The sequence below is a fragment of the Galleria mellonella genome, unplaced genomic scaffold, assembly GCF_026898425.1.
Source record: "Galleria mellonella isolate WM207_F2 unplaced genomic scaffold, CSIRO_AGI_GalMel_v1 utg40, whole genome shotgun sequence".
Lineage (NCBI taxonomy): Eukaryota > Metazoa > Arthropoda > Insecta > Lepidoptera > Pyralidae > Galleria > Galleria mellonella.
In genome coordinates, this window is record NW_026442094.1 from 5,805,339 (window position 1) to 5,826,791 (window position 21,453).

The 21,453-nt window shown below is 32.1% G+C and overlaps 2 protein-coding genes across 2 annotated transcripts in view; one reads left to right on the forward strand and one right to left on the reverse strand.

Annotated features, from left to right (window-relative positions):
* LOC113520377 (homeobox protein 10) overlaps nt 1-21,453 on the reverse strand; it is a 118,177-nt gene that overhangs the window by 74,548 nt on the left and 22,176 nt on the right. The window contains exon 3 of the mRNA XM_026905700.3: nt 4,786-5,027. Coding sequence (XP_026761501.1) covers nt 4,786-5,027 — 242 coding nt within the window. The remainder of the gene's footprint in view (nt 1-4,785; nt 5,028-21,453) is intronic.
* On the forward strand, nt 936-3,765 carry LOC128201337 (uncharacterized). The gene is made up of 2 exons (XM_052898017.1): nt 936-1,108; nt 1,633-3,765. Exon 2 carries the CDS (start codon nt 1,638-1,640, stop codon nt 3,507-3,509), a length of 1,872 nt encoding a protein of 623 aa, XP_052753977.1. The 5' UTR covers nt 936-1,108; nt 1,633-1,637; the 3' UTR covers nt 3,510-3,765.

Below are 21,453 nucleotides of genomic sequence, written 5' to 3' on the forward strand. Positions count from 1 at the left end.
TTCAGTAAATTTTCTTTTACTTTATCCTCGTTTTTTTCTTTGTTGCGACGACGCTGGGTAAATCATCTGGACACTGGGTCTCACTATCGCCAAATATATTTGGAGATCGGCTTCGGCTACGGCTTGGCAGACATTTTTTTCTTTCTACAATTTTAAATTAAATTTATTAGAATAAATGCTTCGAACACACGCGATCTAAGTACCTTTTGTGTTTATTATACCTTACCTACCTAGGTATAAAAAGAGTACTTACGTAGATTTTCTTTTATTAACTGTTTTATACGAAGATCTTGATCTCTCAAATTAGCATCCATTTTACTTCCAGTGATTATCAACTAAATTAATAATCCACAAAGTATTAAATAACGTTTTTATGAAATATTTAGCACAAAAACAATACCCTTTAAATATCGATCGTCAGTAACTGTGGCTGACTTACCTATATTCTAGCAAGCAGGACTGCCAGATGTGAAGGGGAAATCCCCAATAAATTGTTGCATGTGACTGATGATGTGAGCATGTTCGTTTCATAATAAAAATGTTGCCAGGTAACCAAAAAGTCGTATGTTTTTGTGCGAATTACGATCATAATCTTTACGATCGTACATTAAAAAATAGACAAATAATAGTATGAGTACGATTTAAATCGTATATCTGTCAACCCTGCTAGCAAGACAGCGACAAAATCACGTTGCATAACAATGTAGCCCAAGCTTATATCTTATGAAATATACGGAAGAGATACGGACTTAGAAAAAACAGAAATGTTGTTCTTTGTGGAAGTCATTGATGAAATTCTATGTATTTTAGCCCGCAAACTTTCTTCAAACAAAAACAGCGCCATCTAGTATCGAGTTCTGTAATTATCTCTTTGTTTATGGATTTGAAGTAAGACCGCCACGCATGCAATACATTATGACTGGGGATTCCCCTATTTGTCGACGCTGAATATGAGGCGACGACAATCACTGTCAAACGTGTTCACTATTACTCTGACTCTGGTAACGTGACTTCCTGGTAACGTGTTAGGTAGGAAAAGCAGTAAAAAAGTGCATATTAAGGGAGCAGATTTGAAATAATATTTATACTTAACAAGAAATAATTAAAGGTAAGTGGATTTTTGAATGATACAATTATATCATGATCACTTAACAATTTTAACTTAAAATTAGATGTATTATTACAAGCTTTTATTTAGCTTGCGTTATGTAAATAAAAGTATGTAGGTATGTTCGTATGTTGATGCAATTATCCTCAATCCTCAACCGACTGGGATAAAATTTTCCATACACGTTTATTTTGGATGATAGTGCATAGTTAGCTGAGAGTCGTCATTGGATAATAATGGTGGATAGCCTAAGATGTGTACTAGATATTTATTTTTAACATAATATGCGTAAGTACCTAATCGAATTAAAGAAGTTGCTGAGAAAAATACAGAACAATACGATAATAAACTAGCGTCTGCGTTTAATCCTCCGAGGAGATGTAATTTTACAAAGGTTTTTTGTATTTATTTTATTATTTTTTTAATAAATTTATTGTAAATAACAAGAAATAATCATTGTAAAAAAATAGGCACTCTATTGTTGAATTTTCGTCAGACCAACTAATCATCGTTCATTTTTTTAGGTTCAATGGGGAGACCTAAAGATTTACGCATATGGGAGCACTACCGTACTTTACTAAACAAGTCTGTTTCTTGCAAGCTTTGTAATAAGGTCTACAAATTCAGTAATGCTGCCAAAATGCTTCAACATCTTATCACTTGTCCAAAATCTCCAGAAACATTAAAAGACTCTATGAAACTTATAAAAGATAGCTCGTCCAAAACCAAAATGTCTGGACTGTCAGAGATAGAGACAAATGATTCTTTTATAAGCCCCTCGTCGTCTGCTAACACTACAATAAATGCTGAGTTTCAAGACACCGATGATCATATAAAAACAGAATTAGCCAGAGCTATATTTGTAACAGGGACGCCATTATCGATGGTGCAACATCCTTTATGGATACAATTTTTCGAAAAATTGCAACCAAAATTTAAAATACCTTCACGTAAAGCTTTAGCGACAAAATACTTAGATAAAATATATAGAGAAATGCGTTTTGAGTTAAATGAGGAACTAAATGCTTGTAGTTACTTACACCTTCAGTGCGATGGCTGGTCTAATTTAAGAAATGAAGGAATAATAAACTTTCTTATATCAAAACCTCAACCTGCATACGTTAAAAGTTTGAATACAGAAAGTAATCCTCACACTAGTGAATACCTTAGCCAAGAAGTTGAAAAAGTAATGAAAGTGTATGGAGCAAATAAGTTTCTTGTACTTATTGGCGATAACGCTAGAAATATACAAAAGGCATTCGAATTAACAAAACTCAAATATCCACATGTTGTTCCTCTCGGTTGCTGTGCACATATCCTTAACTTGTTGTGCCAAGATATTGTAAAGATACAAGAAGTAACTGTGTTTATTATGCAAGCCATAAATATAATAAAAACTGTTAAAAGGAGTCAACGATTAAGTTCCTTGTTGATAAAATCAAGGCAGGGTGAAGATTCTACACAAACACTAAAATTGCCTTGTGCTACAAGATGGGGAAGTCATGTTACTTCGTTAAAAAGTTTGAAAGCAAATAAGATAGCTTTGCAAATATTAACAGTTAGAGAAGATGTGGTAATTTCAAGAGATATTAAAGATTTAATTCTAAGTGATGATTTCTGGACGAAGACAGGGGAATGTATAAGTATTTTGGAACCAGTCACTGAAAGCATATTTTACTTAGAGAGCGACCAGAATCGTTTGCATCGCACATACATTACATTTAGAGATGTACAAGCTAAGATACGTTTTGCATTAAATGAGATTTCGACATTGAGCGAAGAAAGCAAACAGCAGATTCTAACATCAGTATCTTCAAGATGCAATATGGCAATGAGGCCAATACATTTTGCAGCATATATTCTAGACCCCAGGACTCTAGGAGTCGAACTTACTCAAGAGGAAGAACTTAAGGGTATGGAGTTTATCTACAATTTAAGCCAACACTTAAGTTTGTCAAATGTAATGGCAGATTTGGCGTGTTATAAAGCTAAAGAAAACTTTTGGGCCAGAGGATTTGTATGGAGCTCATTAGATAGCATTGAGCCCCTAATATGGTGGAAAGGTATTTGTGGTTCCACTGAGTTAAGCAAAGTAGCGATTCGTATTCTATCAGCTCCCTGTACTTCGGCAGCCACTGAGCGTTCCTTTAGTATCCAAGGCTACATACATAATAACAAAAGAAATCGACTTACAACTGAAAGAACTGAAAAAATTTCATTCATTTGTTATAACTGGAATCTTAAACATAAAGCTGAATGCGAGGACATTCAGTTTAATGAAGAAAATACCTTAGAAGCTTTCATTGAGCAAGTAAATGAACATAACAGTTTAGACGAAATAGAGCCTATCGAACCTATACAATTCATCGCTTGTAATAACTCTGAATCTGACAGTGATTGACTGTAGTTTTACATTTTACTTTCATCTCTTTCTTAATAAACTCAAAATCAAATTAAAAGTTTTTTATTCTGTAGGCTGCATAATAATATTGTCTATGTCCAGTATAGTGGACGTCTTGCGGCTGAGATGACGATGATGAAGTACAAAATCATAAACACCCAAAAATTTGGGTGTTTATGGGGTTTAAACCCAATAAACCCAAAACACCCGGTTTTTACCCACCAGACTTTAAACCCACCCAGGTGGATTGCCCATCTCTAATCAGGATGGTTTCCAGGGAGAACCGCGTGGTGGTCGACCTAATATATATATGTGTATATATATATATATATATATGTGTATATATATATATATATATATATATATATATATATATATATATATATATATATATATATATATATATATATATATATATATATATAGGTGTGTGTTTCAGTAATAATATCAATATATATTTAAAGTTCCACCAAATACAACAATGGCGAATATTAATATCTAAAACTGCAGCCACAATTTAGTGCTGTGGTAGCAGAACGAATGGAGGAACGGACGATGAACTTAATTTCCTTGTTTGGTACGGAACCCTAATACTTCACATATCTAGAACCACGCTTGATATACTCTTAAAATGTGAGGTTACATAATAGATTAGGTAATGTGCATATCAAAACGTTTATTCACATTTTTACATTAAATATATTTTTGTATTTATTTATTTTATTTCCTTGTGTCTACGTCCTTATAAGATACATCCCTATTCGACGTGATACAACAAACAACTATGGTTAGATTTTACAGAATCAAATAGTAAACATTCCAGCCCTTGTGAATTCAATCATATAAAGAAATCATTTTTACAGTTAGTTTCCAAACACTGCAGCTTTTTGGTGAAACAATTAACTTTTTATCCTTACAACACATACTCTACTTTTCTTTGTTTAAAAAAAAACTAAAATCAATGCTCCTTTTCACTCAGGGTTTGCTGGAAGAGAACTCTTACAGAGTTAAACTCGCCTGTTGTACATCTTTATCTAAGATAGTAAATTTTTGAGTATAAAGTTAAATAAGTTTTTGAGCATAAAGTAAAGTAAGTATAAATAAATATCAATTTCTAGGAAGGTTCATTTTGAATACCGAACGTAGACAAATTTATTTATTTATTTTACATACTTGGATAAGGTACACTTTACCAACGATTCTTGTACTAAACTCTACGCTTGTATCCCCAAGGTTCCTACTTACAATAATTAATTTAAAAAATTTCCTTACTCACCTGAGTCTCAGTAACATTCAGCAGTTTAGCCATATCGGCTCTTTCGCCAGAGGACAAGTACTTCTTCACTTCGAACAGTTTCTCCAGTTCAAAGATCTGCCGGCCCGTGAACGTTGTTCTGGCCTTCTTCCGTCTCCCGACTCCTGGTTCTTCACCTTCTTCACTGGTCAGAGAACCTTCCCCGCCAAGTGGCGAACGTACATCGTCCGTGGACTTTTTTCGCTTAATTAACTTTGACGGATCTGTAAAGAAATATTTCTTTTAAAGTTTATTAAACTTTTTACTAATGTGTCTCAAGTACGAAAGAGAGTTTATATTATTGACTAGCGATCCGACCCAGCTTCGTACGAGTAGACAGAACTTTCTAAAAACGATACATATATAAAAAAAAATTAAGCTAATTCAACTGCTGCCAAGCTGTTTCTGAGTTTAGCGTGCACAAACGTACAGACAAACAGACAAGTATTCCATTCCATGTACAGACAGCAATCAGTATGATTTTTATTTTATTATATGTATTGATGATTATATATATATATATATATATATATATATATATATATATATATATATATATATATATATATATATATATATATATATATATATATATATATATATATATATATATATATATATATATATATATATATATCACACTAGTCTCAGTTATGATAGTTGAGGATAAAAAAGCAGGACAATTAACCCATCGTGATGAATAACCCTGGACTTCAACACGATGGTTTCCAGTGAGGACAACATGAAGATCGGCCTGATTGGGTATATTACTAGCCCCCCAAATATTACTATTGAGTATCAACAGACTGCCTCGAGACATACTAAATTAGATATTAATTTGTTTACATTTTCATTTATTTATTGAAACAGGCTATAACATGTTTTATTACACTATCAGTTCTTAAATGCAATGAATAATATTATTTTTAATAAAATACACATTTTTACAGTCACATTTTAGGGATGTACCCGATACACAACACACAGGATTAGTGCGTCATACAATGAAATTAATGCCAAATTACCTGATATTGATATAGTGTATGATAATTCGAATTCCTACAGGAATAAATTGCTGAAACACTTTGTACAATAGTCTAATAAAAATTAACTCTGATTATCATAATAAATATATATATATATATATATATATATATATATATATATATATATATATATATATATATATATATATATATATATATATATATATATATATATATATATATATATATATATATATATATATATATTATATTTTTTAATTCAATTCACTCATAATAGTATTTCACAACTTAGGTTACATGTTTATTTTTATTATTTACTTCTTTTTCTCGCACTGTATAACTATGTTAAAGTAAATGCTGTGAATACCTATATTAGGCATGTGCATTAATATTGTATTATATTTAATGTTTGTTATACCTATATGTTATAATGCAATATGCTGTTGGTGTTCCATAAAAAAATAAATAAATACACAACAAAATATTTATATTTGATTACAAATCAAACAATAAACTTTGATCAAGGGCACAAAATTACTCTTCAGCAATAACTGTAAAACAGTTACCTGCCCGATTATCAAATGTCAATGAACTGAATAAAAATGCAAATTAAAAAAAAAAGGTTTATACTCTCAAAAACTCTCCCTTCAAATCAAATAACTCGAATCAATTTGAAATTGTAGACTTAACAAGCATTTGATTATTAAAATAGGTCAATCGCTCATTTGGTAACTGGTGGTCGACTGAATAATCGTTTATCTACTTTATAGTCATACTAATTTTTATGGGTCTTAATCATCATCTCTATAACTCATTCTGTCATAGACTAATGTGATGAAAAAAAGAATGATATTTGAGAAAATTTAAGTAACGTAACCCTGCATTAAGTATATTTAAGATATTTAGGCAACTTCCAACAAAAACTGTATATTCTAAAATGTAGGAGCACAGGCCAACAAACTTTATTATCCTAATAACCTTTGAAAAAGTTTATTAAAATATTCCTTTCGTGAAACACTCTTAGCTCAAATAGCAGAAATATATGAATCCGTATCCTACAGTATCGATCTGATCGAAAATTTTCAATCTATAATAACCTAGATACAATGACAGCTTAATGACTTTAGAAAGTGTTGTAACCGATTAAATAATAATAACAATAAAATAATAAATTAAATAGTAATAAAGAACTCATATAATAAGGTTACGAATTAAAGATTTTGCAGATAAATAAAGAAATTATATAATTACTGGCTAAGTGGATTAATTAAACAATTAGTTTGCTTAGATAAAAACAGCTTTACGAAGAAAATACTGAATTTATACAATAGCCGTACTCTGATATTAATTATTATTACTTACGTCAAGACGAATATTCATGAAATTTACCTTACGCGGACAGTTCCTGTCAGAAAAATAAAGAAAAAGCAGACATTGTGTAGAAACTTACGCGTTTGTTGATTTTCATTATATCAAGCCTGAAATGTAGTGCTAATATTCATAAAATTAAATAATTTTTCCCTAGGAATATGGAGCAAACCCTAGAGACTGTGGTTCTTTAAGACTGAGGTTGTGTATGAGGTTCTTCAAAAAGAATGTATTAAGATTTCTTTATGGTCCCCAATGTGCACGTGACATCTCAAACGCGTGACTCTCTTAAAGGCGTTCACAGGCTACAGTAACCATTTACCATCTGACGGGGTATATACTTATTTGCCACCTTGGTGGATTAAAAAAAAATCTATTTCCTTTCCTAACAGAGTTGACTCATAGAATGCTCTGGTAAATTAAATATACATATATACATAGTCGTATAGTCCGGCATAGAATGCACCTTTTCCTGTAGTTGTCGTAAGAGGCGACTCATTCATTTTCATTTAAGAGTTTCCTCTTGTCGGTGCAACTAATTCATGCATCTTCCTTCAGCCAGCTCTATCCCAGGCCATATCCTTTATCTCCCTATACGTCATGACGCCTAGTATTTCCTTTATCTGTCCCATGTAGTTAATCCTCGGTCTTCCTCTTCCTCTTTTGCCCTCTATCTTTCCTTCTATTATGCTCTTAAAAAAATCGTCATGTCGTATAAGGTGGCCCAGCATTTTGCCTCTTCTACTCTTTATTATTTCAATCAACGCTCTCCTCTCGTTTACTTTTTTTCTAAGAGGCGACTAAGAGAACTTAATAGTCAAGGAATGGACAGCAGGGTCTCTCCCCTCTTAAAACATCACCAAAGCCTAACTGCTGTTCTCAATCAAAACCGTTTACTAAGAGTAGCTACTAGTGGCAAGACTCTTTCAATAAGGTGAGACCTATGCTCAACAATACTGATATGATGATGGATTAAGAATATAGTTAATCTATCAAATTTCGTTCACGAACACATCTGTATAATGTTTTACTTCAATCACGTTATCAGACCATAGACCTCAAGAGGCTAAGAATAATATAATAGCATTTAAAAATCCATATTCTATCTCACAAGGACTATTCAGTGCTTCAACAGTTCATTAGTATAATAGTTTCAATTAAATAGGTCAACTTTAAATCGCGCAATGAACGAGTCGGCGCAATAATTCTGCCGAATTATTAAAACGTTTTCCAATTGCAAAGCAATATCGACTCTAATCTGTGCATAACAAGGCTCATTTAGGAAAGGATTATATTTTCTAACTCGGTAGAGCTGTCTCAAACTGTGATATCCAATTAAACGTTATAATAACTACTATTATATCGCCTGTCCATAATCCGGATGAAGAGCAATCTATTCATGGATATCGCGAGTTTATCTGGAGTTTCCAATACTATTAGTTCATTATTGCTATTCATGTAGAGTTATATAATAGTTAAGAGTTATAAATAGATAGATATGAATTAATGAATGAATTTTATTACTAAAAATGTAGTACAATAAGGCCATATGGTAATATTACCATGGTTACTCTTTATTGTTTCCGCCATAAGATTACAATAGTAAACTTATTACAAATAATAAACAATTACAAGAATATTATATACGAAAATTAAAGTTATATAAATAGATTGTATAATATTATAGCATAATGGATAATGCACCATTAGTTTAAACTCACGATTTTACTGCAATAAATATTAGGATATAATTAGAATTGTGTTCCCAATAACTCGACTTCAATTGTAGCAAAACAAATTATTTTGATTTTAAAATTAAACCATTGAACCGATTTTGATAAAACTTTTATGGAACCAATGTGTTATTGTCTTGTGACTCCTGTGTTTTTGACTTAAATAGAAATTTAATTCATATTGATCATTACAATAAAGTTTTGCTGTAATATCAAATTGAAATATAAATTTAAGGACAGTATTAAATAGATGGTGTTTAAAGAAATCTAAATAGACTTCCTTTAGCAGACTGTCTATGTTCGAGTCAATTGTTTGTTTGTTTATATTTTTATTAGGTTCCGTTGAAACAGGCTAACGTATTGGCTTAATTCGGTATACGGTAAAGATTTTAACTTAGGACTCATTTTCAAACGACTTCAAAAAGTGCACAAGTTCTTAATTTAATTATATCATGTTTATTACCCCATAACTCCATCCATCAATTATAAACCTCATTTGTAAAACTCTTTTTCTATCTAAAAAATATACTTACAGATTGATCCTATAAAAAATCTTATTGCCATCAATTCAGTAATTCAGTTACTAAAATCAACATAACTATTTTTGGCCTAATTGAAGTCGGAACTTTTTTACGAAATACAACATTAACCCTTCTTTGCATAATGGTGGAAATTACCATCATAACATTGAATGCCCAAAAATTATATAAAAGAACATATTCACTTTAAGTTGATCGTATCTAGATACCTTTTTAATGTTCATTGCAAAAAAAAACATAGCTGTCAAATTTATTTTTTTAACCATTATTCCTTTAATTTTGAACATGAATTATATCACCTTGATTTATTTGACCAATAAAAAAAATCATGCAAAGAAGGGTTAAATTATTATATAGTTTTCCTTTTCATTGCAATTGATGAATAAATTTAGCTCAAGCACGATGTAGTCACTACCAGCTATGGCTAGCGACCCATAGAAAACTGATAGACCATATAACAATTGCTAACAATGGCACTAATTAATTGGGTAGCTAATATATCAAACTGACGGACAGATGGACTTAATAGGATATTGTAAATTTATCAAAGGATCATTGTTGTCATAAAGATTTTGTTTGTTTAAAATTACTAAATCTATTTCGATCATATTTTTAGAATAAAGATCTTAAATTCTTCCCCAATTCACTTGTAACATATTTTATTAAGTATGTTATTTAATAGGCACGTGCATTAATATTGTGTTATATTTAATGTTTGTTATATGTGATATAATGCAACACGCTGTTGGTGTTCCTTCAAATAAATAAATATATAAATAAGTAACAATATTTTTTTATACAACTTAGAATGGCAAATAAGCTGACGGTCCACCTGATGGAAAGTGGTAACTGTCGCCTATAGACATGAGCAGTACCATGGACATAACAGAATATACTGTTTCGCCCATGATAATCCCCCCCCCCATGCGTTGCCATTCCTGAGGACTCAGGTGTTATTCTTCTGTACCCTGTAAATTCACGCCATATCCCACGCTTCAAACTGAAACACAGCCATGCAAACACAGCTGCTTCACGGTTGAAACACGAATAGGACAGATACCCGAGCAATCGACTTTTATACAAAGTCTCCCTCTGGTGAGTATATTTATGTAATAATTTATATAAATTACTAGCTGTGCCCCGCGGCTTCACTCATAATCACATCGTGATGTTGAATAGAAAACTAATTGACCATATAACAATCGCTCACAATGGTGCATTGAATTTCTTGAGGTAGATAGGCTTATCTTACTTAGGAAGAGCTATCAAATACAGTAAGAATTTCTCAAAAGCAACTTCTAGTTTCAGAGATTACTATGTTCAGACAAACAAACTCTTCAATAACGGGGGGAATGGGATTGTTAGGAATGGAGATTGAGAATCTCATTGCTAGCAATATACCGAACCAGGTCGACCTCCTCGCGGTTCTCCCTGGAAACTATCATGGTTAATTCCTGATGAATTAACCATGTTGGGCTAACTGGCCTGTTTTCATTCTCATCTATCACCCTTCACTGGTGCTCCGCCAGCGTATCCCGTTAGCGCAGGCGGGGTTGCCATACCATTTTCACCCATAAAAAAAAAAAACATGAAGTACAGCTACTTCAAAATAGATTTTATCAAACACAAGGCATACTGTGGTTGCCTATAAATGTAAGAACAGTTAGATCTAATCTGCCAGTGTATTGTATTGAAATGTTTAGCTGTATCTTATGTTGGTAATCCTATAAATAAATAAATAAATAGATCATTTATTGATTATATTATTTCCGTTTTTATTTCGTTTGGTAATGAATTTGTTTTTATTATTGTTACTATAAAAAGTAACCTATATTAATATGTAAATATAGTATAATGTCTATCCGTGGCCCAAATTTCAACCGAATCTGTTTAGCCGTTCATCTACAATTGAGTAACAAACAACACACATACTTTCCATCTAGAACATTACAGATTACATATAAATAAATTTATAATTATACATTTATACATTCTATAAATTACGTTATAAATTTACGATGTACAATTTATACACTATATAAATTATAAATGTATAAATAATTGGAAATGTACATTATGGACGTTTGACATGAATACAAATGACAAACAGCGGTGGTCATAAGCCAAGTATCAAGACCGCTTCTGACGACTGACGACGACGCACTAAGTATCAAATTAATTGCAATCGCAACATATAATTACACCGAGCGAGTGATATATCGTCCATTTGCTAAGGTACAACGTTTAATAAATGTTATTTTGGGATATAACGATCGGCCGATTATGGTAACTCGTCCTCACTAAATGTAGCACACAGATTACATAATGTGACAGAGTGGAAACTTTTCAGACAATGCCTAACTCGTGAAGGGATTGTTAGTGATGCGAATTACCATTCTCATTGCTAACAATATACCCCCTAACAGGTCGATCTCCACGCGGTTCCCCCTGAAAACCATCATGTTTAATTCTTATCGAATTCATCATGGTGGGCCAACTGACCTGCATTCATTCCCACCTATCATCTTCTACTGGTGCCTCGTCGATGTATACCGATAGCGCGGGCGGGGTTACCATTCCATTTTCACTCATTAAAAAACCTATAGGGTAATTATTGAAATAAATTCCAATAGATTTGATTCCAACAAGAGGAGAAGCGACTATTATTATAATTCTCCCATTGCTAGCAATATACCCTGTCAGGTCGGCCTTCATATGTACCCCCCTGGAAACCATCGTGCTGAATTCCAGGTGTATTCATCACGGTGGGCTAACTGGCCTGCCTTCTCAAAAATGCAAGAATGCAATAAAATTATTTTTAACCGATTTCAAAAAATACGGCTGTAACCAAATTAAGGAACTACTTTTAATTATAAACAATACATTATTTATGTTCAGTAACTCATGGTTCCGTCGTTTATAAACCAATTTGGATAATTATTCTGTCTGAAAAGGTATACTTTTAGATTAGTTCCCTAAAAGTTTGTAAAAATTAGTAGTTTATTTTCTTAAGCTAAATAACTGGTTTTGCTACGATTAAAGTTAATGTTATTGTTTTTTTATGAAACAAAATCTTGTTTTATTTAAATTGTATAAAAATAAGACATTCTTCACAGTCTGTATCTGTCCAACTTATTACAAAAGTCACATAAAACACTTCCTCTGACAGGCGAACTGTGGTAAGCTTTATATTATTGTTGGTAGAGAAACACACCATTTCCGTCCTATAACCGAACCCCATGGTTTTACAGGTGTCTCCCATCCTAAATCCCATAATCTTCGAGCTTGTTTTGAGATTTATTCTTTCCTCGAGATGTTTGTTTAACCGACATTAGCTGTAATATACTGTAGTGTTTTATTTTGCGGTTTTTCGAATGCTTAATCGGTTTTTTGCGGTGTTTTATGGCAGCCATAAAGCATTGCGTCAGTAGAGGCATTCAGCTCTATTATATCTCTCTAATGGTATTATGACAATGTATTTCATAGGTTGTGAAATGTTAAAAATGGGTTAAAAAAACGAATGTTGGAATTTTATAATTTATTATATTAAAATAGAAATAAATATTATGTTTCATAAATGATAGCTTTTTAAAACTAATATAATATATTCTGAACAGAAATTATTATTACAAGATTTTACTAGTCCTTATTAATATTATAAATTTAAAAGTAAGTTTGTTTGTTTATTACCTATTGACGTGTTAACGGCATATATATATATATATATATATATATATATATATATATATATATATATATATATATATATATATATATATATATATCCAATAAGACTATTTTTATCAAAGATTTAAAAAATCGCTAAAAATTTAGTTTCTTTTTACCCCTTACTTTTTGCCGCTAGTGTATATATGAACATATCCCGATCATGCGGAAAAAGTCACGATTAAGAGCTAGTAATGTTACAAATGTGATGAAAATTAATAAAAATTATGACTCAATCAGGCTGAATGAATGTATTTGCAATTTGGTACACGAGTAAATATTATCCTAACTCGAAGAATTCCTTTTAAGTACAAGCACAGATAATATAATATTATACTAGGTACAAGTGTACTTATTCACGCAGGCAAAGCCGCGGGAAACAATTAGTAGAAAATAAGGTTGCAGAATCGACCCCATTATATTAAGAATCACGGATCAAAATACAGTGTCACCCCTAGAGGCACCCTCTGACTTACCCCAACTAGTACCTATATTCTATACCAATTGGACGTAACACAAACGAAATAAAATTAAGCATCAAATTGGAGAATTGATAAAATTTTTTTTTATGGGTGAAAATGGTATGGTAACGGTAACACCGCCTGCGCTAACGGGATACGCTGGCGGAGCACCAGTGAAGGGTGATAGATGAGAATGAAAACAGGCCAGTTAGCCCATCATGATAAATTCATTAGGAATTAACCATGACAGTTTCCAGGGGGAACCGCGAGGAGGTCGACCTGGTTAGGTATATTGCTAACAATGGGATTCTCAGTCTCCATTACTAACAATCCCTTTCCCCCCGGAGAAAAATATTTAGTAGGGCAATACTTTTTTATGCAACTTAGAATGGTAAAGAAACTGACGGCCGCCTGATGGGGAGGGGAGGACAGAAGGGATTATAAGTAATTGGACTTAGCAACCCCATTGTTGACAATGTGCCCTGTCAGGTCGACCTCCACACGATTTTTCCTGGAAATCATTGTGATTGATTTATAATTGAATTCGTCACGATTGGCTAATTGACCCGCCCCATCCTCATCTATTGTCCCTTACTATACCGTTAGCGCAGGCGAAGTTATCATTCCATTACCATCCTATTAAAAAAACCCCACATAATGGAAAGTGGTAACCGTCGCCTATAGACATAAACAATACCATGGGCAGTACTATAGACATGAACAGTACCATACCAGTATTCTAGCATTTTAAAATATTTTTAGAATATAAATAAGTCGAAAAAGCCGAATGAACAATTTTTCTTTTCTTAAATTTATTATAAAAAAGATTTTTTTGTTACAACTTAGAATGGCAAACAAGCTGACGCTCCCACCTGATGGAAATTGATAACTGTCGCCCATAGACATAAGCAGTACCATGGACATAACAGAGTATACCGTTTCGCCCATGATACCCCCCACGCGTTGCCATTCCTGAGGACTCAAGTGTTATTCCTCTGTACCCTGTAAATTCACGCCATATCCCACCCTTCAAACCGAAACACAGCCATGCAAACACAACTGCTTTACGGTTGAAACACGAATGGAACAGAGGTACCCAAGCAAACGACTTTTGTACAAAGTCTCCCTCTGGTGAATTAAAATAAACACAGTTATGTAGAAAAAAATATATTATTAAACGAATTAATATTGTTAAGTATTTCCGTACTCTACGAAATTTCACGTAAATATTGTACGTAAATGTTTATTTAATTTCCTATATTAAATACAATTTGTTATTAAACACGGTAAAGGAGATCAAATTAGAAATAACAAGTCCTCGGCAAGAATGATTAAGTCCTGTTTATTGGAATACCTGCAATAACTCATAAGAGCTGATGAACTTCAAAATTGCTGAAGTGGTTACCGTGAAATATAACTTCATATAATACCATCTATTTATATTAACTGCCTTTAAAATAAACAGCGAGACCCAATACAAACTTGAGAGCCTTCATACCTAATGTGACCATTTATTCTTTGACTCAAAATAGGACATTGGTTTATTTAAGACAATTAAAAGGTAGTCAAAAAATAAAAACTTTTCTAAAGTTATTTATTTCGAAAAAGTTAGCTAAAAAATTACGAATTAAAAAATATACCCGATAAATATAAATGTAACTAAACATTTTGTTTAGTTATAATTGTCGGAGGAGCAAATATGATTTAATACGAATATTTGGTTAAATGTGAACATTTTTAGTAAGAATGAAACTGTTGGCTCTTTTTTATATTTACCTTAATTTAGCAACATCGTCTTTAGACTACTCAAATTTTCACGCGATTTCCGAAAATGGGACAATTTTGCGTCCTAGAGTTCATATTGGGGACACTGGGACTCATAATTATAAAAAGGGACAGTCCCGTTCAAAACGGGGCGTGTGGTCACTTTATTCATACCGAAGTGTAATAACATTAAAATTATGTGTGGATTTTTTTTCGATTCGAAACATAGATTTAATTTCTTATCATTTATTTTTGTAAATAAAAAAAAAACTATTAATATATTACAATAAAAAAGAGAAAAAGGGCTCCGTAAAGAAGGAACAGAATTAATACGTGGTTTCATTTTATAAAATTTCCCGAAGTAATATTATCCACCTAATAACCTGCGGAGACAAATTAACCTTCTTCTTGGAATATCCAATTATTAAAAACAAATGATCATATTTCAACATATAATTGTTTATTTAAAAGCGATAAAATTATTATTTATTTATTTTCCCTTACAATTTACAGCTGAATATATTGCATCACACTCCAGGCAATTAAAATTTTTGTACATGTCAAATTATTTACAATATTTAATATTTACAATAATTAATATTTACAATAATTAATATTTACAATAATTAATTATAAAGGATTAAGATTGTACTTTATATCTACATAATACAATAAGAGGCGGCTAAAGTAGGGCGAGCAGTGGGTAGCAGCGACTCTCTCAAAATATTTACAAAGCCTAACTGCAGTTGCCAATCCGCCTGCCAAGCGTGGCAACTACTGGCTAAACCCCCAAGAAGAAGGTTTATGCTCAGTAATGGACAATTAAAGGCTGATATGATGAATACAATATTCAATTCAGTTCCTAATAATATGTCAAGTTATAGTCAAGTCTATTTACTGAGTACAGAGGAATAACACCTGAGTCCTCAGGAGTGGCAACGCTTTGGGGGTATCATGGGCGAAACAGTACACTCTGTTATGTCCATGGTACTGCTCATGTCTATAGGCAACGGTTACCACTTTCCATCAGGTGGGCCGTCAGCTTGTTTGCCATTCTAAGTTGTAAAAAAAAATATAAAGCCCTAATTTGTAAGCCGAGGCAAAAAATATGTAATAGTGCTACCCTGTATTTGGTAATAAAGATTTATTATTATTATTATAATATCAACCGTTAACCGTCCACTGCTAAACATAGACCTCCCGCAGTGGGATTTTTGCTAGTAGTTGCCACGCTTAACAGGCAGGTCGGCAACAATAGTTAAGCTTTTGGCGATGTTTTGAAAAGGACACTGGTGCCCATCCATTTAATCATTAAGTTCCCTTAATCGCCTCTTACAATACCCACGGGAAAGGAAGGGATAGCCCATTCTATGCCGGGACCACACGGCTGTAAACAATGATAATATTTGTTTTGTTTTTTTCCCGTCCCGTCTGTAACATTACACTAGCAAATCCCTAAGGTCGTACATACGTACGTACGCAGCTTTTGTTTCGCTCGAGGGTTATGTCTTAAGACTAATTAATTTCGGTTATAAATACCTAATAAAGATACTATATATAATATATAAAAGCCACCCTCGTTGTTTTTATTTACTAATTGTATCCCGCGGCTTTTCCTGTTTGAATTACACGATAAAAAGAATCCAATCTATATCTTTTTATTTATTTATTTATTAGTATAAATATATTTACATGGCGGACTTAATGCTAAAAGCATTCTCTCCCAGTCAACCATAGGGAAGTGTCAGAATACTCGAATGCGGTACTACTAATTATTGATATACATACATACTAATATTACATATATAAACGAATAAATATATATAAGTAACAATTATACTTACACATATATGACATATACTTTATTATACACGAAATTGTGAATAATATAAAGTACTTACTGCTCGGATAAAGTAAAAAAATGTACGTTTTTTTTGAAAGACGGTTTAGTCGGACTTGAGTCTTGGATCTATAATCCAAATTCAATATCTAAAATACAAATTTATTTATAGACTAACTAGCATTTACCGGCGACTTTGTCCCTGTGACCGGGATATATTTATTGACCGGGATAAAAGTAGCCTATATCCTTCTCCACCTCATATAGTACGTATATACCAAATTTCACAGTGATTAGTTAAGTCATTTAGACGCTATAAGATAACAAACAAACAAACTCATTTTCACATTTATAATATTAGTGTAAGAATTAATAAAACGCTAGAAACCGTTCAAATGAGGGCATTTTTAAATTTATTTCGAAATTAAAATGAAATCGTTAGCGAGTTGCATTGTGCTAAAAACAACATCAACAACAAAATCAACAATGTTTCGTTCCACCAACTGTAAAACCATTTAACGTGTATTGAAGTGACAACGGTGACAATTTTCTATACAATGTTTCCATTCTACTTATAGTTAGTATCTATGTCTGAGCACATGAGAGATTTTAAAAAAAAAAATCTGTCTATCTGTATTATGCTTGTTCTGGCATCACGGAAAAACTGCTATACCAAATTGGATGCGGTTTGCATTGTTGTATTCCCCAAGATCTAACATCATCATTTCCCATCTAGAAGTAATTTATTTCATGATTTTCTTGTGAAATCCACGCGTACGAAGTAGCGGGCAAAAAAACTAGTATGAATTAAGATTAAAAAATGACTAAAATAACAACAGATACTCTCTTGACCAATGGAATCTGTAGTGAGTTATAATAACATCTCACTATCGAGAATAACAACAACAACAAAAGACACAATGTACCTTTCCGACGTAAAATCATTTATAGCAAATTTTACGTTAACTGTAACCTATTCTATAATTTGTAGTAATTAATTGTACCTAAAGTATAGAGTGGAAAAAAAAAACAATAACATTTAATCAGGTTTAAATCAACTCTTGACCAATGAAATCCTTAGTGAGTTGTCATAACATCTCACTATCGTCAATAACAACAATAACAAAAACAACAATGTGCTATTTTGCAATAAAATCATTTATATCAGATTCACGTAAACTATAACCTATTCTATAATTTATAGTAATTACTTGCACTTAAAGTATAGAATGGAAAAAGAAACAATAAAATTAAATTATGTCCAAATCCACTCTTGAAGAAAGAAATTGTTAGTGAGATGTCATAACATCTCACTATCGTCAATAACAACAAAAACAACAATGTGCCGTTCTGGCGGCCGTAAAACGACCACAACCGTCGTGTCAGTACGGGTGAATAACGCGACCGACTTCAAAGATCGCTTCCTAGTTTATAGCCCTGTGCACGCGGGCCGCCGACGCAATTTATTGCCCTATTAACAACTGCGTTTTCACGGAAAAAAAATTAAGGGGGCAGGCGTGTAGGTGTCGTAGTTTTAGACGAAGGTAGATCTATTGAATTTTTATTAATTTGGTTATTTGATTACAATTATTTTGTTTAATTCCGCTAACATTAGTATATATGTATATGACTGCCAATACTCGAAGATTGACCCACCACTATTACTATCAAAAGGCGTTATTAATTTCTCTAAAAATACTCTCTCTTTGTGAGGTTTATACAATAGAACTATCGAATTTCTGATTCGCTATCAAATACTACTTCTGGGTTCTTCCTACTAATATTATATAATAATTATTAAATATTAAATAATTGTGAAAGTTTGTAATCATGTCGTTCACGCTTCAACGGCTAAACAGATTTGCATGAAAATCGGTACACAGTTAGGTTATGTTCCTATTTAACACATAAAATACTTTATTATACTAATTCACGCGAACTTAACGATTTAAAAGTGCTTGTAAACAAATATATTTGAACAAAGATTATTTAAATTTGAAAATAACTAGTGGTGTTATATAATAAAACAATTAATTCAAAGCCGTGATAATTATGTTCAAAAAATATAATTACTTGAAAATTGAAAAAAAAACGTAGTAACAAGACAAACAACTTTTTAATTAAAATTTGTTTACTAAAAAAGATAAAATTGTTTTCCCTTTTGGACTATAAAATCATAAAAAATACGATTACTATTGCACAATGCTTAAATTTAAGTTTACTTAAATATAAATTACTTTTATTCTTTTCTACAACAAATAAATTTAAAATCTCGACTCGACTTCAAACAAACCGTTCCTCTATACTAACGATCTGGCAACTAAACGTATCTAATATTCTGGCAACTAAATAAAGAAACGAAACAGTAAGGGAACTGAAACATTTTAGTGTCTAATCCTGAAGTGAATATTGTGATTTATTGCTACTCCTGCCATTGCCACAGACGGCCGGTCGTGAAGATTAAAGTGAAGCTATTGCTCGGCGTAATCCCACGGGACATTTAAGCACTGCAAGTATTAAATTTAGATTACCAGACTGATAGGTAGGTATTGATATTTTTAACATTAATTGCTCTTTGGTACAGAGTAAGCTTTGTAATTAAATACTTTGGAGTGAGCATTAATAAAAAATAATTATTTAAGATTACTTACTACCTGAATTCGCATCTTCATTCGCGTAACTGGCATATATTAATTAAATGTGCCTATTCGTGAATATTTTCAAGCGATTTTAAAAAAAGAGGACAGTCTCAATTCGGTAATTTTTTTTATGTTTATTACGAGTACCTCAGTACTCCATCATTTATAAACCGATTTGGAAAATCCTTTTTTATCGGGAAAGTTATGGAAATTTCTATACATTTGTATGGATATTTGTAATAAAATTTTATCAGATTCAGTTCAGTTTTTAAATAAACTGATTTTGACGATTGAAGTCGCTTTTTGTTTTAATGTATTTTTCTTAGTTTTCTAAGTAGTATTTAGTTAGTTTTCGCAAAAAGAAAAACTAAACAGAGACTAACTGTAACTTCCATGATCAATACGGAAGTAAACTTTATCGATTAAAAAGAAAAAGAATAATTAAAAATAGATCAATATAAGCGACGCAATCAAGAATTGAAAAATCTTTTTCTAAAGTCACATAGGTTACATTCTATGTTATGTTAGTAAAAACAGTAATTATTATTCATAGTGAAAGCTTATAGCAAACAAAAACAAGTAACTAAACAAAACAATCTTTTAAAAGAGTAAAAAAATATCGCCTGACGAGTTGGCGACATATTGGTAGATGTAAACACGCGCACCGCATCGATAAAATCATTTATATCAATTTGTTGGGCGCTGTAAAGGCTTGAGATCTAAATAAAGCTATAATAGCCCAATCAAACAAACTCAATGCAATTTATTTGTCGCTTTATGGCCGCCGGTAACGGCCAGAAAAAGAGAATCGAGAGGATCGACCCGTCAAGTGGTCTGAAAGCGTAATTATCGATAAACTCGACAATGTTAAGAGACTAAGTAGCGACAGCGAAGCGATTTTGAAACGATAATAGTATGGTATTAATATCTACCGTCTCTTTTCAATTAAAAGTTTCCGCTTGTCGGTGCAACTAATTAATGCATTTTCTTCCAGCCAGCTCTATCTCAGACCATATCTTTGACTTCTATATACGACATGACACCAGGTGTTTCCTTGTTCTGTCCCATGTAGTTATTCCTCGGTTTTGCCCTTCCTCTTTTGCCCTCTATTTTTCCTTCTATTATGCTCGCTACCTAATATCTACATAATACTATGATATTGGAAGTCTTCACAGAGATACCAGCGCACATAATCAAATAAAACAAGCAGGGTTGTCATTCAATTCTCAGTCAAAACAGATAAGCTAGAATATAACTTGAAAATCACAGACAACACTCTTGTATCATCTGTAACGCCCCGATGTAGCACGATAAAATTACAACAAAGCCAATAAAGGAGGAGAAATATCAGAAATAGTAATATTTTTTGCATAATTAAAGATTGTTGTAAAAAAAACCAACTTCAATTGTGACTAAACCAGTTATTTTGGTTTAAAAACTATACTAGTGAACCGATTTTGATGAAATTTCTATGGAACCAATCTATAATCCTTTCAGACAAAAAAATAATTTTCCAAATTGATTAAAAATATTATTAATTACATTGGTTTTGATAATTAAATTCTAGAAAGAA

Excerpts from the sequence above, each read along its gene's own strand:
- LOC128201337 (XM_052898017.1), top strand. The coding sequence starts at position 1,638 with ATGGGGAGACCTAAAGATTTACGCATATGGGAGCACTACCGTACTTTA.